At 41.3% G+C, this 26,358-nt stretch overlaps 1 protein-coding gene across 2 annotated transcripts in view; it reads right to left on the bottom strand.

Annotated features, from left to right (window-relative positions):
• Crebbp (CREB binding protein) overlaps positions 1-26,358 on the bottom strand; it is a 138,868-nt gene that overhangs the window by 15,270 nt on the left and 97,240 nt on the right. For both annotated transcript variants that reach the window (XM_059270101.1, XM_059270102.1), the window contains exons 12-21: positions 24,591-24,715; positions 23,648-23,836; positions 21,836-22,249; positions 20,030-20,209; positions 18,900-19,089; positions 12,946-13,064; positions 11,977-12,216; positions 11,484-11,572; positions 5,960-6,040; positions 3,816-3,872 (exon numbers count right to left, since the gene is read on the bottom strand). In XM_059270101.1, coding sequence (XP_059126084.1) covers positions 3,816-3,872; positions 5,960-6,040; positions 11,484-11,572; positions 11,977-12,216; positions 12,946-13,064; positions 18,900-19,089; positions 20,030-20,209; positions 21,836-22,249; positions 23,648-23,836; positions 24,591-24,715 — 1,684 coding nt within the window. The remainder of the gene's footprint in view (positions 1-3,815; positions 3,873-5,959; positions 6,041-11,483; positions 11,573-11,976; positions 12,217-12,945; positions 13,065-18,899; positions 19,090-20,029; positions 20,210-21,835; positions 22,250-23,647; positions 23,837-24,590; positions 24,716-26,358) is intronic.

Here is a 26,358-nt window from a genome sequence, read left to right as displayed (position 1 = left end):
GGCCATGTAGTCCAGCCTGCCTTGAACACATGATCTATGATCCTTCTCTGTCTCCTCAGTGCAGAATTAGAAGCCTGCATGACCACTTCTGGATTTTCTGTCCTTGTTTTGTACACTGTGCCATTTTCTTCTCTCCCAATTTCCCTTAGCAAACAGAGATAAATGTGTGCGTGTGTGTGTGGGGGGGGGGGGGGAGGAGGTTAAGGGCATGTGCACAAATGCAGGTATATGTACGAAGGTCAAAAGCCAGCTTTGAGCCGGGCGGTGGTGGCACATGCCTTTTTATGCCAGCACTCGGGAGGCAGAGGCAGGTGGATCGCTGTAAGTTTGAGGCTATCCTGGTCCACAAAGTGAGTTCCAGGACAGCCAGGGCTATACAGAGAAACCCTGTCTCAAAAAAGGAAAAAACTACAAAAAACAAAAAACAGTAAAAAGAAAAAAAAATTACTATGATAAAGGTATATTCCCTAGTCCAGTAATTCTAATGTCACTATAGACTTCAAGACCCATTCTTTCTCTATGTAAGTTTTCCATACTTAAATGGGCTCAGGAACCAGAACAGTATGTTCAGTGTTATAAATAATTGCTCCTAATTTTCAGATTTCCCCACTCTACCTTCTAAGGCTACAGAAAGCAAAGTAGCTAGATGAGAGCAGCCTTAGCAGGCCCAAGGCACAGGAAACACCTGCTCCAAGTTGGTGACAGGTAGTGGGAGGCATCAATGCTAACAAAAAGTGATAGGCTTCACTGAACACACTCAGTCTCCTGGTACCACTTCCACACTGCTCAGTTCAGGACAGCCACTTACAAATGCATTTTATCACCCTCAAGGGCTGACTCCAATAGGAATTCTCAACACCAAGACAGCCAGTGCTCAAACCTTTTGCTTTTTAGTTTACGGTCTCACTGTTACTAAAATCCATATCCCAGGAAAATTTAAGGCACCAGAAAGCACCCCAGTTTCCTGGGAGAAGCTAAGCTCTTGATAATGATTAGCTTCTTCTTGTCCCTTCATCCTGCTGCCACCCCTGCTATACAAACATTCAGCCATAGTATGTCCTAAGCAGCTGCTGTTCTCTTTAGAGAGAGGACACACATTAACCCTGTGAAACGGGAAGCATGACTTGGCTGTGACTACTAATTAACAGCCATGGTGGAGGTCCGCCCCACACCTGACCTGGTCATTTAGCCTGCACTGCACTGCATTCTTCCAGGGCTCATCCCATCAACTCTATGCATCTACAGTCTCTGAAGGGAGCTCGGTTGGCCTCTGGGAGACGCAAGGTCAGAACAGTAAGTCTTTTGACTCCCACCTTCTCTCTAAAGATAACCTATTCAGTTCTTCCCTCCACTGTCAGGGAAGGAAATACCAAATATACATCTGCCTGTGACCCACAACCCACAAGGCCCTCTCCTTGACATCCCATTTACTATGGAGCCTTCCATCTCATAGTTTGGCCTCCTTTTCTTTTTCCAACAGTCCTGCTTTAGTTGAGCCTTGACTTCTTGCCTAGGTTGTACTTAAATCTCCCAGGGAGTTCCTAGAGATTGAAATCATATGCCTCATGTTCCCTGCTTAAGGGGTGGTGGTGGGGAGTCTTTCTTTCTTTCTTTCTTTCTTTCTTTCTTTCTTTCTTTCTTTATTCCTTTCTTTTCCTTTTTTTTTTTTTTAATAGTTTTTCTTTAGAAATAGGATCTTACTAAATAGCCCAGGCTGGTCTTGAGTTAGTCATCTTGTCCCAGCTTCTCAACTGTTGGGAGTACAGGGGAATGCCACCATACCCTGCTACAGAGATGGACTTTATACACTAGAATCAAAGCTGTTCTTCAAAACTTGCCCAGTATACACTGAATGGTCTAAATGCCAAACAGGTTAAATGTATTAAGTGCTCCTGCCACTACATCCCCTGGGCCTGACGGGCCCATCAGTCCCATTACATGTTTTGAGTATCTTGTGTTCTTTCTTTCCTTTATGCCCAGAATGTTATCTTCCTCTCTCCAATACCTGTTTATAGGTAAGAATCACCAACTCCAGGAAGCCCACCCTAAAGGTGATGCTGTTGTGCCCATCCTAAAATTCCTCACCCATGGAACCATGAACACTATGCCTCCTGGTGCCTGCACTTATTTGTTGCTGCAAAAAGAAACTTAAAACCCATACAAAGGGGGCTGGAGAGACCGCTCAGTAGTGAAGAACCCTGGACCCAAGTTCACCTCCCAACAAACATAGTAGTTTACAGCCATCTGTAACTCTAGTTCTGGGAGATCTGACCTGTTCTGGCCTCTGGGGGCATCAGTACACATGTCCTGTATACAGATAAATTTAGGCAAACACATACACATAAATAAATCATTAACATGGGGGGGGGTTTGATATGTGACACGGCAACATTACATGGAGAATCAGAAATAAAACTGAATTTTCCTTGGGGGAAGTCTCCATATGTACCAGCATTCATTACCTAATGTAATCCTGTCCCTAGGTATCGGATAGTAGGATAAAGGAAGGAACCTTCCCAAAAGAGAGCTGCATCTTCAAATGTTGCCTGGGTGGGAAGTGTCTTCCATTATAGCAGTCGACCTCTCTGGAACTAGGAGATTTGGGGCCAAGAGAATACAGCAAAACTGACAGACCTGTCCCAAGCTTTAAAAGCCAACTTTGCAAATGAAGCATTCTCATGAGCAAAGGCAGTGGTAAGAACATATACTACATCTCAAGGACAGATTGTTTAGAAAGTGGTTCTTAAGATATTTTCAATTTGGAATTTCTCTGGGACAATATTAGCACTTCAAGCAACTGCCTATATTCTTTATAGAATCACACTGAGCAGTCCTTAGAGATACCTATGATCAAGCTTTAGAGAGGTTTCAACAGAACTAAAACACCTACTTTTTTTTTTTTTTTTTTTTTTTGGCTTTTCAAGACAGGGTTTCTTTGTGTAGCTTTAGCTGTCCTGGAGCTCACCCTGTAGACCAGGCTGGCCTTGAACTCAAAGATCCGCCTGCCCCTGCCCTGGCTCACCCACATAATCTTTCTTTCTTTTCTTCCTTTCCTTTCCTTTCCTTCCTTCCTTCCTTCCTTTCTTTCTTTCTCTTTCTTATCTATCTATCTATCTATCTATCTATCTATCTATCTATCTATCTGATGTATTATGAGTGCTCTGTCTGCATGTATGCCTTTATGCCAGAAGAGGGCATCACATCCCACTACAGATGGTTGTGAGCCACCATGTGGTTGCTGGGAATTGAACTCGGGACCTCTGGAAGAGCAGCCAGTGCTCCTAACCACTGATCCACCTTTCCAGCCCATTACCCACATAATCTTTTTTTTTTTTTTTTTTGGGGGGGGGGGGTTTTCGAGACAGGGTTTCTCTGTGTAGCTTTGCGCCTTTCCTGGATCTCACTCTCTAGACCAGGCTGGCCTCGAACTCACAGAGATCCACCTGTCTCTGCTTCCCGAGTGCTGGGATTAAGGTGTGCACCACCACTCGGTTACTCACATAATCTTACCACTATTAAAATCTAGCAACTGGAGAATGTGTTACAGAGACATCTATTTTGAGTCTGAGATAACTTCCCATAAGAAACTATTTTTATTCTCCCATAATCTAATCACAAATAATAACTTTCCTCATCTAAGACTCTAAGTAAAAAAGAGCCAGGTATAGTGACATACACCTTTAATCCCAGCACTTGGGAGGCAGAGGCAGGCAGGTGTCTGTGAGTTTAGGACAGTCAAGCCTACATAGAGAAAACCTGTCTCAAAAACAAACGAGGGGGGGGGACTACATATATATGTATGTATGTATACTCACGGTTCAGGATCTAAGGTATCATTTTTCTTCTTTTCAAATTGATCCTTGGAAATTGTCCTTATTTAAAAGAAAAAGAAACATTTTAATCAATCCACATATACTCCTCTACCAATTTTTTTCTTAAAATATCTGTTCTAAACTACTATCAGCTTTACTATAAGATTTAATTCAGAGAATGATGGCAAAATTGTGTTGAGATTTAAATATGTTTATTCTCATTCAAGTTCATATGACGAATAGCTACTGAATTGGACATTGGTAAGATCACAGCTGAATGCCAACATATCCTCAATGTAAGGTGAGACTCCACCAAGGACTCTCACTTTGGAAAGGTGGAGTATTTGGGTTTCAAACCATGCATATGTGACTTACTTCTAACACACGGAATTATATAACTCTTTTTTTTTGTTGCTGTTTCTTTTTTGTTACTGGGGGGGGGGGTGAAGAGAGAGAACGAACATGATGGGTGGTCAGAGGATCAAACTGTCAGGTTGGTTCTCCCCTTCCACCTTCCTGTGAGCTCAGGGACAGAACTCAGGCTGCAGGTTTGCAACAAAAGTGCCTGTACCTATTCATTCATTTCACTAGCCCCTTCCCTGAATCTTTAGTTTTTACCCTAAGTGACATACAAAAACTTGAAAGTTGCACATATTAATGGTATACCACATAATATCTGCCCCTTGTGCACACTGTATAATGCTTAAATTAGGCTAAACATACTAACCACCTCCAACACTTACCCTTTGGAGGGGGGCACGAAAAAAACTTTCAAAATCCTTCCTTCTAGCTTTTTGAAAAGTACATTACATAAACGTTATTGACAGTCACCATACTGTGCAAAAGTAATCCACAGCTTTTGCTTGTATCTAACTGAACCTTAGCATTTACTGATTAGCTTTCTCCCATCCCTACCTCCTACAATTCAATGATTAACTCCAATTAGACCAAAGAATTAAGATGATAAGGGTAATAAAATCATTTCTGGAGCACGGCCTTCCTGCCTGTGGGACCTAGTAACTCTGAGGCCAGATTTTCAACATGACCAGAAGCATGGACGACTGAGGAACTCAGTGTGCAGGAAAGGGAACTATAAAACGCTTGGCAGGCTAGGACAGATATACAGGCCAGCATGCCTTTGGGCATTTTACAAATATAAATGAGTCAAGTACCCACTGTGGTTTTCATTTCTCTTGCTGTTTATGCTGCCACTCAAAAGGCACTTCATTAGAAGACAAGCAGGGATATGCAGGAATAAATTAACTGACATGCTGGATCCAGCTAGGGAGCAAGAGTAAGACCACCAGCAAGGAATGATAGATATTTCTATGTTATACTGGAAGACACGGAGAAAGGATTGGAATCTAACCTGCAGTAGCTCAGTAACTTAAAAGATGAAGGGTTTTTTTTTTTTTTCTTTCTTTTTCCGGAGCTGAGGACTGAACCCAGGGCCTTGCGCTTGCTAGGCAAGCGCTCTACCACTGAGTTAAATCCCCAAGCCCAAGATGAAGGTTTGAAAGGTAAAGTGAACTCCAAAATTTTTGTTTATTTTTTTTATAAAAGTATTTATTTATTTTGTGTGCATTGGTGTTTTGCCTGCATGTATGTCTGTGTGAGGATGTCGATCCCCTGGAACTGGAGTTACAGACAGTTGCGAGCTGTCATGTGGGTGCTGGGAATTGAACTTGGGTCCTCTGGAAGAGCAATCAGTGCTGTTAACCTCCGAGCCACTTCTCCAGCCCCGTTCTATTTTGTTTTAAAGGGTGTTGTTGGTGGTGGTGATATGTATGCAACACTCATTTCCTGTGGATAAGGCTATCTGGCTTCTTAGGTATAACTGAAGTTAGAATTTTCAAGCAAAGGTTACCTACCACCATGAAGAAAGTTATTTGCTAGTGAGCTATACAAGGGTCAAGAACTGAACTAATCCTGCCTTGAATGGAGCAAAATGGAGAACTGGTGTTGCTGTTTGGCCGACACCTATACCTTTAAGTACAAATATCTATGCCCATGCAACCGTGTTCCCACTAAATGTGGGTATAGTTAATATGTGAAGAAAAACAAAACACAAATTGCACACAACTCAAAATGGACATTCTGGCTTCTTTAATCATGAACACAAGGAAGTATGGCAAGATCATACTTACGTCTGAGGTTGGGAAGGGTCGTCACCCAGGGTCACATTCTCGCCCTGGATCTCTGTGAAACACTTCTCACAGAAATGATACCTGTCAGCAAGAAGGCCATACTTGGGTGAACTGGTCCATCACAACATACAGCCACCCAAGCAACGAAGCCACCAATCAGAGCAGGGCAGAGCACCACGACGAAGGGGGGGCGTTGTTGGTTGATTGATGGGTCAGTGAGGACAATGAAAGGAACAGGGGGCAGGTAGGGAAGGGCAGAATTAGAGAACAGGGAAGGGAACAAATAGCACAGACACAGAGGTAAGACGCAAACACCAGACAACACAAAGCAGAAAGCCAAGGCAAAGCATTGATTAGCATTCGGTCTCATTGCACGCATCATAGGCCATCATCACTAACAACGACAGGTTTGGTCCGGCTCCAAGATGCAAATGCTTTCAAGGAGTTTATACTAGAATTGCATGGAGCCTAAATTTAGAAATCTCAAATTTGTTATAAAATCAAATATTGAGCCAGGGTTTAAAATGGAAAATTTTACTTTGAACAACAATATGAGAAGAAAGCCTTTAAAAAGCAAGTTAAACAGGAATAGCTTCATTTTTCAAAATGGAAATGTGATGCTTGACTGCATCAGAGGTTTTACTTCCGGTATTAAGCCAGATCTTCCAATGTGTGACAATGTTGAGCACCCAGAACCATTTTTTGTTGTTGCTGTTTGTTATTTTCTCAAGTTAATCACTCAGTTAATAATTGTGTTACAATACAAATGAAACCAAATCCATATTCTAGACAAACACTTAACAGAAATGCAGTCAGGGTCAAAGACTTTCCAGCCATTTATTAATAAGAATATACAGAGAAAAATGATGATATATTGTATAAACAATACAATATATGCAAACCTACAAACAATTTTTGAAAAGTTTTGGTTCACTTCTAAGCTGTGATTTGAATTTCGGTACTGGGACCAATCATTCATGGGATACATGGTGAATGACTGTTCTGACTTGGTATCAACCCAAGTTAAGCAAATTTAGAGAGTTAATCTTTAAATAGTACAATCTGCATTTGAAAAATTATCCATCATCCCAATTTCTTGTGTGATAATAATGTAGAGCCTGGGCTCATGCTGTTAAGTGATAACAATTATAGACTATTAAATGTTTGGAAAGGACATGAATGAGAAGTTAACAAAAAGGCGGGTTCTGCATAAAACAAGATGAGCACACAAAAATACTATAAAATAAACAAGCTGAATGGAGGTAAATTACACAGGCAAAAAGATGAGCATAAGCTAGCAGCAGCAGTACAATACAATGCGGGTTTAGCACTCAAAGCTACATCTACACGATGCCAAGAAAGATTAGTATTAGACACTGATGGGATTTGGAGCACGAGCTGAACCCCCAGTGCAGAGGAAGATGCAGTAACTGTGCTCTCACTCTCTCATTCATTCAGCATTCACCCGCATGCTCATTCACTCATTTGATCACTCACTCAGCTACAGAATGAGACATGAGCCACGAGGAGAGGCCCCCACAAGTCCCAGTTTTCATCTTCATTAAAACATTGAGCGTTTTGGTCCACAGACTTTGCTAAATGACACATGCAGCCAATTTAAAACATAAAACTTCATTCAGAACATTCAGAACATCTTCAGGTTATCCAATTTTTCATATTCTGTTGATGAACAGGGCAGATTCACCGCAGATAATGACTGGACTAATAATAATAGTTGCTTGCCAGGACATGATTAAAAATTGACTAGGAACAGACATTTCTGTATATAAATGAACCATAGTAATGTTCTTGTCATTCACTATTTTGTAAATATTCTTATAGAGCCTTAAAAAAAACTTCTACATACAGCAGGGCATGGTACAAGCAGACATTCCCTGAAGTCAAGAACATCGTTGTTAAAAATAAAGCTTAGAACTGAGTGATCCACTCATCACGCAAGCAAAAACTGCTGGGCAGTCTGAAATGAAACCACTACAATCACAAGAGTCTCAATGATTTTAAGAACTTGGAAAAACTCTTAGCATTTTCAGTCAGTCTTTAAAGCCTCGCAACATGTAGGACACGAGAACACGAACCCATTGTTTCCAGTGGCAGGAACTACTGCAGAGAAAAGTACTGATGACCAAGAGGCAGCCCGGGAATGGCTACAGAAACCTAAGCTCTCTGTATGGGACCAATTCCCACTCCTGAGAATCTCAGGGTCACAAAATTTGAGGGATAGTGTTAAAGACTCTAGTGTCTGTCCCAAAGCACTGGCAGTGAAAATTACATACAATCGAGCCTGTTCATTAAGCAGGTGAGAGAGCAGGGCCCATAACCTCACTTCATCAACCTTCACTGAGATGAAGACAGTGCAGAACAAGGCATCTTTTTAATGAAGATGAAACATGTCTGGTCCAGGATAACAAATGCTATGTAGACGGTCTTATTATGACAAAGTCTACACTTCATTCTCCCTAAAAATAAAGGTTCAGAAGTTCACTTCTTAACCATTAACAGCCTGGATAGCACTCTGTCTTGTGTGAAGGAAGTAGTGTGATGAATATGGAACTGTGAAGGAGAAAATATTTCACGTAAATCTGATGACAGTGCAAATCGGGGTTGCTAAGTTAGCACATGTGACTATATGGTTTAGCTGTGAGGGTAGTTTAATGTATGATATTTTCAAATGCAGATTGTTTTAAATACTCTATCAGTATTTACAAACTGGCGTATCTATAATTTCTACATTATCTTCAGATAATAACTAGAAAAGCTATAGCGGTTTCCTCAAAGTGAGTTACTTTCAAATTCTAAAAGTGTAGAAACAAGTGAAAATGTAAGCACACTAGCATAAACATTAAGAATTTCACTTGTTTAAATGGTTTGTTACTGATTTAAGTACCTAAAACTTCAGCACAAGTGACAACAATTGTTTACTGAACACAACAGTGTTCATAGTCAATTTGAAAAAAAGATGAGCAACCAGAATGTTCATTGTTGAATTTGGCCACTGCTTTCTTGGAATTAGAGGGTATTAAACAATTCATGTACTTTTCTAAGAGCACAGAGGGCACAAATGGTTAAAAAAAAAAAAGCTTTCGAAATGTAACAGACATAGGATACAACTCATATATTTTCATTTTCATTTAAGAAAAAACATCACTTTTTGGTTTGTAAAAGTGAAGTTTTACACAAAAATAAAAATGGGCATTTCAGGACTTCCAGAACAGTCCTAGTGTTTGTCCTCTATCACAGAACTTTCCTGATAGCAAGTTCAATTTACCTTGAATTGCTCTCAGTGGATGGGCCCCAATCTGTGTAAGTCATTAACAAGCAGAGTCCCTAAGCATCCAGAAGAGTGAAACAATGCAAAGGCCCAAACACTTAGAGACAGCGGGTAAAGCCAGGTGCTGTGGTCTCTCTCTGTAATCCTAGCATTCAGGAGGCTGAGGCAAGAAGATCAAATCTGAGGCCACGTTGAGCTACATTGAGACACTGTCTCAACAAAACAAAACAAAACAACCAACCAACCAATCAACCAAAACAAAACCAGACAACCAAATAAATCACCTTACAACTTCATATAAATCACAATGGTCTTTAAGGTACATTCCTATGCACTATTCCACTGAAGACAGACAACAAGAGCCTGTTAGGGAAGATGCCATTGTGCCTGTATCTTGGACAAGGTTAAGTAGGACACATCCTGAGATGTGCTAAGAGTCAGAGGACTAAACAACAAATGGAGGACAACTCCTGCATACTACATGGTCACTGTGGGAGGATCCCATTCTGAGGGGTTCTGGTATCCTTTTCAATTCTGTCTTACAATGTTTCTATGAAAGGCTGAGGTGGCAAACACTGCATGAGCAATGTCCTGGATTCTATCTGTAGTACAACAACAACAAACAACATTACAGACCACAAAACAAAACAAAACAAAACACCTTCATACACATCTCCACAAAAACAAAAACGAGCCTTCTATTTAGGAAGGGGAGTGTTTAGATAGAAATTAAACTTTGATATGAAGCTATTTTCAGCAGGACAGGTTGTTCAGGCTGCACTTCCGATCAGAGAGCAACTTGGGGGAAGTCAGTCCTTCTACCACGTAGGCCCAGGGATCAAACTCTGGTCATCAAGCTTGACAACAAATGCCCTAACCCAATGAGCAACCTTGTCAAGTTCTTTTTTTTTTAGAAAAAATAGCATTTGCATAGGAGCTATCATGAAGATAGTTACATTTTCTTTTAAAATTACAACTAAAAAAAGCAAAACAAAACATACTTAAGAAAAAAATTTCAAAATTCCAAATTTGTCAGGCCTATATTTATGTACCTTTGAACAAGTCAACAATCCTCTTTTGACTTTACTATGGCCCAATAAGAGAAAGTATACCTATCCGAAAGAGCAAACCCTGATGCAAATGCCCTAGCCCTAAGACAGAGAACAAGCGCAAAGCTCCTTGTTGGTCACACAGAGGCTCTCATTGCTGGCTCACAGATGCAGTCAACAGTATTGACTTCAGTCTAAGTCACAGCTTATTCTTCAGGCCATGGAGCCTTTGTGTGGCGGCAACAAGAGGGCTCAGAATACAACTTTCACCTCATCTTAGCAAAACAGCAGATAAGCAATTAGGAATTTAACTTTCCAAATCACTACAGCAGTTATTTGTATATTACTATCATCTCATTGTCCCACTGTGTAAGGACGTCTATTCTAGTCTAACCTTTCACATTCCTAAAGGATGGCAACTATTTTCCAGGCAGGCCTACCACTCTTAAAAGACAACAGTATCTCAAACAAATAAAAACAAATACCAGGGCCTCACTGTGCTCCCAGCAGCCGCAGGAGAACTAGTCTTGAGTTCATTAAGGAACACTAGCCCTCACATTGCAGTGTTAGCAAAGAGTACCCTTGTGCTCTTTTTTAAAAAACCAAACCAAACCAAAAACAAACAAACAAAAAGCCAAAAGGCCAAATGATGTAGGTATGCATTTGCTGTAGAATAAAATCCAACTTTCTATTTTCTGAATATCTTAAAAGTCATTTCAGGCTTTTCCAAGGTTAGTCTCAACTCTGTCCTCTTGGCTACAGTGCTGTATTTCAGGGAATTACTACTGAGCTACAGCCTCAGCCCGGGGTAACATTATATTTTTACTATAAATGTATGCTGCCTTTTTTTTTTTTTTTTTTTTTTTTGAGACAGGGTCTCTCTACATAATCCTGGTTGTCCTAGAACTCACTATATCGACCAGGCTGGCCTCAAACTCACAGAGATCTGCCTGCCTCTGCCTTCAAGTGCTGGGATTAAAGGTCTCAGTCACCATGCTCAGCAAATGTATGCTTTACAAATCAGGAGGCCAAAGAGCGACCTGACCAACCAAGAGGCACAGACATTTTGGCCCTTTTTACAGGACTTTCAGGAAATAAGTAACACATCGAGGCTATGGTCAGATGCACAATCCTTGTCTTAACACTGTCCTTTGCTCCAGAATGCAGGGACCTGCATGATGCTTACCTATTCTGATAGCTGTAGTAGGCTGCATCTCGAGGAATTGTACACAGCTGCTTCCCATAACAGCACAAAGTCTGTGGGGAAAACTCATACTGCAAAAACAAGGAGAAAATACTAAACATATATTCCACTAACATCCTCAAGTATTCTAGCATGCTATGGAGTCACACCCAGCTGGTAAGTTACTAACTAGAACATGAGGTAAAATTCTAACAATGGTTCATAGCTATTTCAGGACATTTTTGGACTTAATATGACAGAATTATCATAGCTCTGGTTTCAGGTATTACAGGCAGATACAATGGGCACAGGGCACTGAGAAAGGCCTGCCAGTGAGTACCTCTCACTTTGACCATGACATCATGTCAGGAAGTCAACTATTACAAAGACTACACTATACCCTAGAGCTCCCAAGCACATGTATATGAGCAGAATCTTAGTGTAACACCACCTTACTGGATTAACCAAAAAAATTTGTTTTCCAGAAATACTATACCTTTCGTCCACAGCAGTATCCGAGAGACTGCATAACAGGGTCAATTTCTTGCTCAAAGACCTCTGCAAGTTTACTGCAAAATTTATACACCCGGGATGTCTTACGATTATACAGCCAGGCATTGTTGAACATAAGCCAGACATCATCCACATACTGCCAGGGTTCTTGATACTGCCCTGTATCCAGCTTCCGTTTGATGGTAGAAAGGTCCATAGGATTCTTCACAATATCAAAATAATCCTAAAAAAAAAAAAAAACAAAAAACCCAAAATAAAAAAGTCAACTCCATGAGTGAATCCCCCAAAGCTTAACAATAAAAAGTATCAGACATTCTAATCCCAAGAGTAACAAATGGAAGTGAAAAGAAAATAATCCCAAATATTCCTCTGATTTGACTCACTAATATGGCAACTAACATGTGCACTTGTGATTAAATTACTGCAAAGGCAAAGTTAAAGAAAAAATAAAAGGAAAGGGATTATGAAAACATAATTTTAATGAAAATGAGGGATTTAATTTACTACATTAAAAATGGTGAACAAATGTATCAGAAAACGTACACTTCTACAGATTCCCTTTGGTCTACATAAACAAAATGCAATTTAATGATTAACACAAACACCAATCTCAAAAGAACACATGGCCTTTCCAAGTCTTTCAAGGACATCAAATAGGGATTGATATGTATATCATGGTTGGCATTTTTAAAGCCAATCCTTTTAGATAAACTTGTACACAAAGCCTCAAATATAAAGAGGCTCTGTGCTAAAGTAAGTGGGCTTGAACTCCAGCAAATGATTCTGATCCATCAAAACTGCTGACAGACACAGATTTTTATATTAGAGGAAAAAAAATCCTCAAAGCAAGTTTTTTGTTTTTTTGGTTTTTGTTTTGTTTTGTTTTTTACTCAATTTTAAAGAGACAAAACAAGATGCTCAAAGTTCTAACCCATATTTCATATTAACTTACTGGGATTCCTAGGAGCTGGGGATCTACAGGCTGCCGAAAAGGTAAAGACTCTGGGTCCTGTCTGTAGAGTGCTTCTAGAGTTGGCATAAGTGCCTGGCGTAGCTCTTCAGGTTTAAAGACTAGAGGGAGAAAACAATGGGAAGAGAAATCATATATTGGGTGCTAAAGACACATCCATCGTCACATTCAAACTACAAGCCTAGTGACTTCTACTTCCCACCCACAATTCTTTTCAAGCTCTCTGACACTATTCAGCATGTGAAGAATCCTTAAACTAGAGGTGTAAGTTGGGGTTTTCTGAACATAGTAAATTGGTCTTTAAATCTGACACTCAGGCCATGAGACAAATATTGCATGGAGGAGTTTGTTTCAACAAAAATTCCCAATCTTCAAATATTGCTAGAACAGAAAACAGTTAATTTCTTTTTTTTTTTTTAAAGATTTATTTATTTATTATGTATACAGTATTCTGCCTGCATGTATCCCTGCAGGCCCAAAGAGGGAACCAGATCTCATTACAGATGGTTTTCAGCCACCATGTGGTTGCTGGGAATTGAACTCAGGACCTTTGGAAGAACAGCCAGTGCTCTTAACCTCTGAGCCATCTCTCCAGCCCCCGAAAACAGTTAATTTCTAATTCTGCTTCCCTGATCAATTGGGCAGTAAATAAAGCCATTTCATTGCAGGGACCTTTTGTGAATTCTCTGGTGATGCTTTTCTATGCTTGGCTCAGTTAAAATCAACTCACTTGAAATAAACCTTTATCTACTGCGCCCCCATATACAAATGTAAACAATAACTAGACTACAGAAAGAGGAAGTTTCTAAAAGTTCCCTAGTGTTTCTCCAACATTTGTCAGAACCCACTGCTCTCACCTTCTAGCCATCACATTTCCTACCTAGTCTGTTGTTACCACTGTGCGCAGGAGAGTGAGACAAGAGGACTGCTTGGGCTATGGAGTGAGACCCTGTCTCAAAGTAAGTAAGCCAGCTAGCCAAAAATAATTAAAAACAAACAAACAAATAATTATGACGGCCAGATACCTTTAAGATAGGAACACACCCTACTTTAGTCCTTAGGGTGCAGGTCAGTGTGTTATAACCCTTGGCTCTTCTTCCACAAAGAAAATTGAACAGAAGGAAGTATATCAAAGCAGTTCTGATGACTGGTGTTATGAGTGATCCAAACTTTGTAGAGTTATTTATTTATTTATTTATTTATTTATTTATTTTGTATCTTACTGGCTGTGGTATCAAATGCCTTTAATCCCAGCACTTGGGGGGTAGAAGCAAACTCTGTGAGTTCCAGGTTGGCTTGGTCTACATAGTAAGTTCCAAGCCAGGCCATACCGACCAAGAATACACAGACAAAAGTTCCAGTTGGGCCATGGTATGTATCTGTCTTCATTTCTATTTGGTGAGTCTAACTTTCAAATTCTGGAATTTTACCTGATTATTTTTTCACATGAAAGGTTAAAGGTTAACAGAAAAATTCAACCTAACATCCTCATTTTAGGTATATAAACAGACGCACCAAAGTTCCCCATAATTTATCCCCATCAGAGCAGGGACCCATCAGGTCTCTTGAGCACCTTGTGACAGACACTACCTCTTTTGCAGGACACCTGGCTGCTTTAGCCCTTGTAGTACTGGCTCAAGGTCTAGATGATCAGGGAAGACTCCCTATTATAACATAAAGGCCCACTCAAGCATACAGACATGCCCCAAGTAACCTTGTAAATAAATAAACATTCTTGCTTTCTTTTTGCTAACTTCATTCTTCTGCTTATAAAACAGTTACAAAGGATCACCTGGCTTTTTCTTTTTTTTCTTTTTTTTTTTTGGTATGTGCTTTTGTGTTTTTTTTAATCTTCTGAAATAGGGACTCAGTATGTATAGGCTAGAATTGACTACACAGCCCAGGTTGGCTTAAGTGCTAGGATTATAGGCTTGTGCCACTATGCCTAACTATATCCATTATCTTGGAGTAATGTGGTGTTGTGTGTGTGTGTGTGTGTGTGTGTGTGTGTGTGTGTGTGTAGGCCCAAAGCTGATACTCTAAGTCTTTCTTCACTGCTCTTCACCTATTCAACAAGTCAGGGTCTCTGAAGTGAACTCAGAACTTGTAGGACTGGCTAGTCTAGCTTGCTAGCTTGTTCTAGGGACCCCTGGTCTCTTCTGCTTCCTGAGCACTAGACAACAGGCCAGCCAGCATACCCACCTGTCACCTCTGGGGGGGGGGGGGGTCTGGGAGTGCTGAACTCTAGTCCCCACGTTTGCTGCTTGTGCATCAAGTACTTGAACTGCTAAGCAATCTCCACAGTCCCTTAAATAATTCTTTATAAGACAACATTTAATCAAAAGCTTTTTCACTCCAATAGATAAGGGGCTGACAAATTATGATCAAAATTCCTACTTTCTATGAGTCAAGGTCTTAAAATCGCCTTTACCTTTTTTAATGACCAGGAAGTGTATTTCATCACAAATGAAAATTAAATAACATTCAAGTTTTAGGGTCAAACAAACCAACCCTTTTATTGGCACACAGCCATGTGCACTTATCTGTGTATCATCTGCTGTTGCCGTTGAGGGATTAGTTTCTGAGAGACATTATGATGTACGAAGTCTGAGGTACTAACGACCTGGCCTTCCAGAAAAGACCTGCTAACAGGTGGGACTTGACAGGACATGCTCTACTTCTTGCATTGAGGAGACAGAGGTGGCAGGGCAGTCTGCTCATGCTAGGTGTGGCAGCCAGCACATACCTTTAATCCCAGTACTCAGAAGGCCGAGATAAATGGATCTCTGTAAGTTTAGGTCAGCCTGGTCTACAAAGTGGGTTCCAGGTTTGCTAGTACTACATAGTGAGACCCCATCTCAAAAAAAAAAAAAAAAAATCTGCTCATAGGCTAATGAGATAGCTTAGTAGGCAAAGGCATTTGCTGCCAAGCCTGACAACTTGAGTTCAATCCCCAGGACCTATATAGTGGAAATAAAGAATCAACTCCCACAAGTTATCCTCTGACTTCCACTTACCTGCATGTGTCATGTGTGTGCACCCCCATTTAAAAAAGAAAATTAATTTTAGGGGCTAGAGAAATAGCTTACTGGTTAAGAGCACTTGCTGCTCTTTCTTCCTGGGGACTGGAGTTTAGTTCCCATCACCCATGTTGAGTAGCTCACAACCACCTGTAACTTTAGCTCCAGGGGATCCTACTCCATCTTCTAGACACTGTGGACGGACGAACACATGAACGAAAACACACACACACACACACACACACACACACACACACACACACACACACACATCTTAAATAAAGGTCTGGTCACTCTCACTCTTCTCCCCGGTAGTGACTAAATGTGTCTTACTCTGTTTATTCGTTAATTAAACAACTATTTAAAGCTTATGCTAAATAAAGTATTTTCAAATTCCCACCTTTACCATGCTTGTGTATTATGACTCCATAAGGACTCAAAGAGAAGTCAATAGCTATATCAGACCCAAATTCCCTGCAACTATTAGTTGGTGTGGCACAGAAGGTCATTACACTTTGCTAGCATCATAACCTTCACTCAGTAAGAATGGTAAACTATACACAGTTCTCCAGTGTGTGATTCATAAGCCCCATGCTGTCCAATGTGGTAGTAACTCAAAATATGTGGTACTGAAGGTTCAACAAAGCAGTTTTACATCAATCGAACAATTCAGTTTACCGATCACCCGTCACAACTCAATACAGTGCAAGTGTGACATTTCTATCAATGAAGAACATCCTAACACTGTTGCAGGCCTCCCTAGGGATCTCTGAGAACAACACTACCCCCTAATACAAAAATACACTATGTCAATAGTGGCACTGAGGAGCCAAATGAATGGGAGGTTCTTCCAGGCTTTGTGGCCACTCTACTCTGAGGAAAAAGAATGTCAGCCAGGGAGCACATTCTTAATAGTTAGTAGAATCAGTACCCTCAGTAAATCTCAACTTCCCACATGTGCTGCTACTCTGTAATCCAACAGGCAGTCATGCTGTGGAGGAGCAGCCTCAGGAACCAGCAGCAACATCAGCACTGGGGTGAGAGCAGGAAGAAAACTTACAAGGATGATAGATACAAAGCTGTTATTCAATCCTAGTTTGTGGCAAAGTTTTCTCCAAAAAAATCAACTAAGTGAGCCAGGTACTTCAAGGACAAATGACAATATATGCTGCCAATGGTAAAATTTGGGCCTTCATCAAAAAATGTTTTGGAAAAAAAATGTTTTAGAAAACTTTACCTGACAAATGAGCTTGCTATTTCTCAAAACTCTGAAGATTTGTTTTAGAAAACTGACAGTGATACTAAAAAAATGTGGGTCTTGGGGGGAGGGGGGCGTTAATAAGCACCAAGTATGCTAGCACTTAGGAAACGTTCGTAACTAGTGACCTAGTACCTTGCAGGGGACGGCAGGATGATATTAATGCACCCTCCAGGGCCTCTGCTTGTTGACTGTCAAGTATCTCTCAGAGCAGAGGACCCCAGGCACCTAAAGAGCCACGGCTAACACTCCTCTCTTCACTACTAGGTTGTCTGAATGAGAACGGCAGCTCCTCACACAGCTCTGTAAACAGGACTGTCACCACAGCAGAATGGAGGCAGATCTCAACAGTCCAACTCAGTTGCCTTAACACTCCCCAAAACATTGCAGGATGACAAAATAATGTCATATTTTTACTATTTTTGTTTGGAAAAGGTCATTTTTGTAAAAATGTGTTAAATGAGGCTGGCGACATCATAGGTAGAGTACAGGTTCCATTCTTGGGATACAGGTGGGGTAAATGTTACCATTAACAGACATTAATTTAAATGAATTAAATATTTTTATTTTTCTCAGTTTTACTCCTTAAAAAGATAAGCAATGACAAGATAGTCCGCATAATCAAAAACCCTCTGGCACCCTCAATTATAAAAGCAGTAAGTCTCCTTCCTACTATGGAGCTTTACTGCCTCGGCCACCTACATTCTCTGCACTTTCTCAAAAGTGCCTGTTACCTGATGCTCTTAACATCCAAGGTCAAGGTCACCCTTTTAAGCAAGGGTCACTTGACAATCTTCCAACACCCTATTCCTTCTTACCATGACACACCTTAGGTGGAGTACATTCAATTTCTACTTGTCCTGAGCTAACCTCACACATCTGGAGCTCCATAATCCCACCCCATGCCAAGTCACAGCAGCTATAGTGCCCCTTACTCCCCTCTATCAGCTGAAATCTCTAATTCACACACACACACACACACACACACACACACACACACACACACACACGAACAAACATGCTGACAGTGATAATTTTGTTCATCAGTTCTTTATACCTGGCTCTGCAGAGCCTACACTCCTTAGCCTGCTCCAAGGTCCAGAGGCACTTCAACTCTGCCTCTCTAGTCTATGACATCTCATCTCAGAAGACAACTCAGGACTGGTCCCTCAGCCACAACCTGTTATTGTTATTTTTCTCTACATGTATGTGTGTGTGTGTGGGGGGGGGTTGTACACGGTGCTTGAGTGTGTGCAGATATGCACCCCTCTGCATGCATTCATGGAGGCCAGGAGGACAACTGGTGTCCTGCCTTATTCCTTTAAGAAGTCTCTTACTGAACCTGGAGTTAGACTGGTGGCTAGAAAGCCCTAGCTTCCTGTCTGCCTCCTACAGTGCTGGGGTTACAGATGCACATGTACAGTCACACTCAGCATTTTACATGAGTGCTAGGATCCAAACTCAGATCCTCACGTTTGCCCAGCAAACTCCCTTACATACTGAATCTCTCCAGACACTGCTGTCTTCATTCTCAGAAGTAAACTTGAATGACAGACAAGGAACATAAAAGAGAATTTGTAATCATTTTCCTGCCTCAGCTTTCAATCTTTGGTGTGGAAGCACAGCAAAGTACCTATGTTACAGAAAACGTGACCTACTTTTTTTGCGTGGCTGGGAAGGGGATGTTGACTGTGAGGCTGTGCCATTAGCACTGTTCTCTTCTTCCTCTTTAGCTTCCACTTTTACTTCGGGTTTCTTTTCTTCTACTTCCATTGGTTCTGATTTCTGCTCTGCTGTGTCTGTTTCTTCTTTTACTTGAGAGGATCCTTGTAAATCCTCTTCCATCATCTTGAGAAAAACAGAGGCACAGAAGACAGAGAACGGTCAGACCCCTGTAACCTAGTCCAGTTTACTCTGAAGTCTCTTTGCACATATGGGTCAAAGGTACATGGACCATTCTTTTTTTTCCCGTTAGGAAAAGGAACAAAATAATTCATGTCCCCTCAGCACTCGGAGGTAGAGGTAGGTGGATCTCTGTGAGTTCGAGGCCAGCCTTGTCTACTGATCAGGTTCCAGGACAGGCTCCAAAGCTATACAGAGAAATCCCGTCTCAAAAAGAAAAAAACAAAACAAAACAAAAAAACCCAAAAAACAAACAAACAAAAAACTACCTCATGTCCATTGAGTCACTTTATACAGCACCGGTGCAATCATAGTTCTAATTAAAATTTTTTTCAATATAAAAGTACATTTACATGCTCAGTAAAATACTGATACATCTAGTTTGGAAGTAAAAATATCTTAGAAAATTGAAACAAGGATTAAAACCCTGTGCTCCGAGATAAAGAGTGTGATATGAGACTTGGACTAACTGGGAAACCCATGTCCCACCTGAGGGACACATCCCCTATTAGGTGGGACACTGGCTGCCATAAAAGAGTGTAAGTGTACTGATGGCAGAGCTGCTTATCTTTTGACAAAAATCAGATATCTGAAGTTTTATTTGCAACTTCTTGATTTTTAAAACACTGAACAGGCCAAACAAAAACAAATTCACAGGCTGGATTCAGCTCTTGGCCCCCTGATTTCAACTTCAGCCATTAAATTAGTAAACGAATATTCTGTTTTTCTTCTGCAGAAGTAGAAATGAATGAAGAACATTAATAAAAAGATTTCTAGAAAATTCAAACATTTAAAATGAATATCCAAACATCATGATAGTCCTGAAGATATGTAGGTAAAGCTACCACACACAAGCCATGTAGTGCCACCTAGGAACAACATCTACCTCAGACCGAGGTTCTCCCTTGGATTCACCAGGATCGGGCTCAGGATCATCTGTCTGGGATTCCGTCTTTATTTCCAGCATGGGTACATCAGGTCCTGGCTGCTGGGAACTGGTTTCAGCACTGGTCACAGAGGAGGGAGTGGGGACCCTATTATCAATGCTGGCTGCTGCCTGAGAAAGCTGCAAAGAAATCATAATCATCACCGCTGTAAAGCAGATACCACCACTAACCTTCAGCTCCTGCCCTTCTGTACAACTAAGCACCTGTAGGAACACTAAAGGACAGAAGCTCCCAAAGGGAGCTCTAGAGGAAGCCACTCCAGAAACAAGATTGACTTCTTCTTCTTCTTCTGGCTTTTCGAGACAGGGTTTCCCTGTGTAGCTTTGAAGCCCTTCCTGGAACTCACTTGGTAGCCCAGGCTGGCCTCCAACTCACAGAGAACCACCTGCCTCTGCCTCCCGAGTGCTGGGATTATAGGCATGCGCCGCCACCGCCCGGCTAAGATTTACTTCTTACCAAAAACGTAGAGCCAGAAGAACAGTTTTCTAATTCTAACATAAAATTCTTTTCTCTTGGCTTCCTACTGAATTATTTTACCACTATTTCCCTTTGCTAGCATTCAGACTCATGGAGAAAGGCTAACTATAAACACCTCAGTAGTTATGAGGAGGTTGGGAAGTAACAGCCTACGTGAAGCAAGATATCCAATGAGCCTATGTTAATGCAGGACAATGATGGTGGTGGAGTAAGCAAACACTCCATGGCCACATAACAGACTTTACCCAATGAAGCACTACCTGCATAAATTAATAAAGGAGATAAAAAGATTTAAAAAAATCACTTTTTGAGGGCATAGAATGCAGTCAGTGGCAGAGTGCTTGCCTAGTGTTTGCAAGACCCTGGTCTGAAGACAGGAAACAACTTATTTAGAGAACGAATGCAGAGTCATAGTAAGTATATATCCTTATGGAGAAAGAAAAATAATAATAATGTCATCTTTGGAACTGTCGTTTGATTAATTTTGCCTTTTACAAACATCCTGAGTATCTAAGAATGGAATTAATGTAAATCTGAGAGGAGGGGATCTATAGATTAGACTCAAAAGAAAATGATATTAAGATTTCTGTATTTCTAGAAAGGTACTTGGCTAGGCACTGGCCAGTAGGCCTGGGATAATGCAGGAGACACCTCCCATCCTTCCAGTGCCACCTACAGAGAGGAATGGGCTGTTTAGAGCCACAGAAGATATGAGCCTCACTCTGTTGTTTCATTATGAATAAGAAAAGTCTCCTACTCTGAAAGAAGGCTGATTAGCCAAGTTGGAGGACCTGTAGTTTGGAGCATAGCATGTTTACAAAACCCAAGACACCAAGTACAAAAACTATTAAAACCTGAATGATATTAATCTAGAACAGAAAACAGGGAAAATAGTTGCACATACAGTTCAATAGTTCTGTCCATGCTGTGATGTCTTAATGACTATTAATTTCTGTAAACTATTTTAACCAAGGGTAATTGTAAACCATGCCTTTAGGGCCAATAGTAGGAACAAAGCACAGCTCACCGCAGTTCCATCAGAGATATACTTTTTGGCAAGAGCAAAATGCTACAGCATCATGACAGAGTATTCTTTCTTCTTTTTTTAATTAAAGACAGGGTCTTACTTTGTAGCTCTGGCTAGCCTCATGCTCACAAAGAACTGCCTGCCTCTGCCTCCCGAGTGCCAACAGAACACTGTATGGAAAGGTATCCTGTAGAGTTTGGCTCATTAGTGACAATGGTGGGACAGACTGAAAGAGACTCACCGGTGTGCCAGGAGGCTGAGTGTGCACAGGTGTTGGCTGCTGCTGTGATGACTGAGGGGTAGCCACAGATGGTGGCTGCACTGGGGTTTGAGGCTGTGGAGTCACCTGGGCCTGTGCTGCTGCCTGGACCGTAGGGGTACTCTGTGTTTGGGCTGCACTGGGCACTGAGCCAGGAGTTGGGGTAGGAGTCTGCCCAGATGACACAGGAGTGGATGGCTGAGTTGGAGCCGCTGGCTGGGGAGGCGTCATCCCAGGTGGCGTTGGATGTTGGAGAGAGGGCATGCCAGCAGCTGTGGAAGCAGGAGGTGGAGTTGGGTGCAATGGTGACTGTGTCATTGGTGGGCAGGGCAGCTGGCTGGCCTGGGGTGCCAGCATGTTCAGAGGGTTAGGAAGAGCACCAGCAGGCACCTGGCCCTAAAAGAAATGGGACAGAATATGTTAAAACTACTTTACCCAATTGAAAACATCACAGACTTGAAGAAGAAAATTTAATCATAGTTTCTTAATTAGTTCTGCTAGTTTCATGGGGATGTCCCATTTGGACAAATTCACAGACTAAACATTTATAGCATACACTGTAGCATGTAATAAAGTTCACACTGAACTGCTTTTCATACCTGAGTTGTACAACTACAATATCTGGCTACAATATTCATGGATTAGACACATTTACTTAGCTTACTGACTTTGTGTTCTGTCATATCTACTTAAAACTTAGACCACAGCAAAAGGTGGCTTTTTTCTTTTTGGGGGGGAGTTGAGACAGTGGATCATATTAGTATAGTGGTTTTCTTCCAACTGGGGAGACACTTGAGAATTGTTGACCTTTCAAAAAATGAATCAACATCACTGTTCCAAAGAGAAGTTTGGCCTAGGCACCCAGACCAGTTTTACAGGATGACAACCACACCAGCCATATCCTTAATTGTTGTCTGTAACTACTCGTACACTGTAAAAGTAGAGCTAAAGAGTTAACACTAAGAGTCTGGCCTAGGAAACTAAACATATTCACTATCTGACTTTTCACAGAAAATGTCTACTGTTGGTCATTGTGGCATATGGCTGAGACAGGAAGACTGCAGCCTGGGCTACATAGGGAGATGTGGGAAGGAGAGGAGTTGGTTTCTTCATCTCTGTTCTAAAGAAATGAGATGATAGAGAAAATCATTACAGAATAAATCTAATATATTCAACAACTCATTCAACATTAGCTCATTGTTTAAAAAGACATAAATTTCATATTTTGAGAAAGATTTGGCCTATTTTAAATACTCTATATGCAGCTGACATTTGATACACTACAATTAACCAAAGTGGGGAAAGCAGTAAAATGAACGGAAAAGGAATGTCTTCAGCTTTAACTGAGTAACTGAAACATGCTCAATGAGAAGAGTGCTATCCCCTCAATAGTTCTGCTAGTCTGACACCCCAACACAGGCAGTAAGACACACAAACTCAGTGACTAAGAGGAAATTCGCCCTTCTTCAAGTTCTCAGGCATTTCTCAGGGTGACGTGTTAATCTTAGATCTCTAAAATTAATAGGAACCAAAATCCAAAGATCAAAACATAAAGCATAAGCAAAAAACAAACAAACAAACCAAAAAAAAAAAAAAAAAACCCAATCATTTTACTTTTTGTGTGAAGTTCACCTAGAGAGCAGAAGAATTAAAAATTACAGGACAAAGTGGAGAACAATGAAGAGATAGATATTCTAGAATTCTAACTTCCATAAAGTAAGGTAAGATAGGATCTTGTCACAGAGGCTGGGGCCACATAAATGCTGACTGTCCAGGCTCCCAAACTGAACGCACCTGTGAAACACCTGTCTGGGCTGCTGGCTGTCCCATACTGACACTGTTCACACTCATTGCCCCACTGGATGATGGGAACTGGTTTTGTGGCAGAAACTGGTTCTGAGTGGGTGCCTGGGCCATCATGTTGTTGGCATGGGTACTCATCATGTTCGGAGGCTGAGGCATCCGGGAAGGAGAGATGGCCATCTATAAGACAAGAATGAGGAGTGCTACAGCACAGAAGCGATAGACCAGAGTCTTCAAGACATACAGTGCAGAGGAGACCCAAAGCCTTACAAATCTAGTACATTCTGGTCTTAAAGGTCAGCACTTGCCAAGGACTCCCCCATTCCTAGGCACTTGTTTACAACTTCTTTAGCAATCTCTTAAGTAAGCCAGCACTCAACTGTCCTCTGAATGGCAATCAATATAGGAGGCTATAATTTAGAATTCAATCATGCCTTTTAATTAGTTGAAGGCTGTTTCAGGAGGGCAAGCTCAAGTCAGCAGACACTGACAATATGAGTTGTTGGCTGCCTTGTTCCTCCCTCAACATCAATTCCTCCACATTTGTTATTCCAATAAAAAAAAAAAAAAAATAAGTAACAGGGCTGGAGAGATGGCTCAGAGGTTAAGAGCACCGACTGCTCTTTCAGAGGTCCTGAGTTCAATTCTCAGCAACCACAAGGTGGCTCACAACCATCTGTATATAATGAGATCTGATCCTCTCTCCTGGCATACAGGCAAACATACAGAAAGAACATTGTATACATAAATAAATAAACCTAAAACAACAAAAAAAGTAACAGTCAAATAATCCTCATTGTAGCAACAGTTGTGTTTGCTTGTTGAAGAGAAATAAGGAAATAAAACATAGCTCAAATTCAAAGGAATAAGCACGTAGACTTCTGAGGCCCAGAGAACATCACCCGGAACCGGGACTGAGAGGAGAAGCACTTACACCTGGAACTGAGGCCATGCTGTTCATCGGGACAGAATGGTTCATGGGGGAGGCTGCACGAGGTCCCATTGGTGCTTGTGACAACTGGACGTTCCCCAGGGACATGGGGTTAAATGAATTCATCCCTGCAAACAGTTATGATAGTTCATTAATAAAAGCATCCACAAGGAAGGGAAAACCACTCATCAACTAACTCTAACTAAGACAGAACACATGGGTAACAGACAATAGGAACCACAAGCAAATCAGAGCAAATGGTAGTAGTCTTCCCTATCTGATGGCAGCAGTGGATGGGAGGGTCGGGAGAGCTAGGGCTAAGATGAAGACATAAGGACAGGCTGGGACAAACCAGAACTAACGTGTACAAGCACGGAAGCAACAAAGCAGACGAGGAGGCCTTGTGAGGGGATGAAGTTGCCCCATCTATACAGGAGATATTTCCTAAGACAACCTGAGTGCACCCTCACTTAACAACCCTAGCAGCAACTGGCTCACATTATTCCAAGCTTCCAAGCTTCTTGGCTAGGTTGATATTATTGTTAGAATCTGTGCTAAGACTTAGAAGACCATCTCAATTTTGCAAGTATCTTCAGTAGGAAGTGCCCAAGGGCTACCCTCAGCCTCCACTTGTTTGCACAAACACCACACCAGAGACAAAGAATTCGGTGGGAAGTATCTTCAGATCACAGAGACTAGTTTTTATTAACTGTCTATAAAACTATGCAAATTGTGAGCTCAAAATAAATCCCAGTTCAAGCAGTTATTCTGCCAAGCACTGTAATCTAAGAGAATCCTTGAGGAAGTTTTTGAGAGGCCTTGCCTTACCATTGCTGTAGCCACAAGAGGATCTTCTTATACCTGCAGTGACTATCCAAAACAACCACCCTCAAATGACCAAATTCCAACAAGGCCCAAGAGGACTTTCCAGGGAGCTTATAACATAAAAGTCTCCCTTTCATGAAAAGTTTGTGTAGATACCAAGAAACAGCACTGAAAGAAATCCACATTCGCAGGTACTGATATTGCCAGCAAGGAAGGCTGTAAGTACTGACCCAAAGAATGTCTCTTACCATCTGTAGCTAACAAATTATCTTGTCAGACCCCAACTCAGCTATGGCTCCCTATCTAGATCAATGCCCAAGTACCCATAAGCATTCAGCTACACTGCTATGGCTCAATTTCTCAACCACTTGACTTCCTCCACCACTCAAATCCAATCCATCCAAACAAGTTCTTGGCAAGTTTATTCAGTGTCTGTTTCAGTATGCAGTAATACTGTCACAACTTCAAATCATGTACTCATCCCTCTCAAACTGCTTTGTATACTGCAATGTCTTTCTTTACCATTTGGATAATGTTCTCATTTTATTTCACAATCTGGAGCAATACCCTGCTGCTCAGGTCTCAGTATGTCAGGAATTGAAAAGCTTACAAATGCCCCCTAGCCCTGAAGCCTTACCTACTCCAAATAACCACAGAATCTTGAATTGAGCCTTTAATGGTTTAGCTAGCTATCACTACTCCAGCGAGCCATGGAGCTCTGCACACAGCCTCCTGTGGTTGATAAATACTTCCCAGCTTCAACCCTGATGGCCTAGAGCAGCACCGTACCTTCTCAGTGCCCCACATGTGCTTGTCACAGACTGGCTCACAGACTCTCCTGCTGAGTATTCAGAAAGGCCTTTTTCCTTCCTAAAATATGTTTCTTTTATTTAATCTTCTAATAAGGTCTTCCCTGTTTTGTTTGTTTGTTTGTTTTTTGTGGGGG

The sequence above is a fragment of the Peromyscus eremicus genome, chromosome 8a (assembly GCF_949786415.1).
Source record: "Peromyscus eremicus chromosome 8a, PerEre_H2_v1, whole genome shotgun sequence".
Classification (NCBI taxonomy): domain Eukaryota; kingdom Metazoa; phylum Chordata; class Mammalia; order Rodentia; family Cricetidae; genus Peromyscus; species Peromyscus eremicus.
The sequence above is the reverse complement of the archived record's forward strand: the minus strand, read 5'-3'. Positions and strand labels throughout refer to the sequence as shown.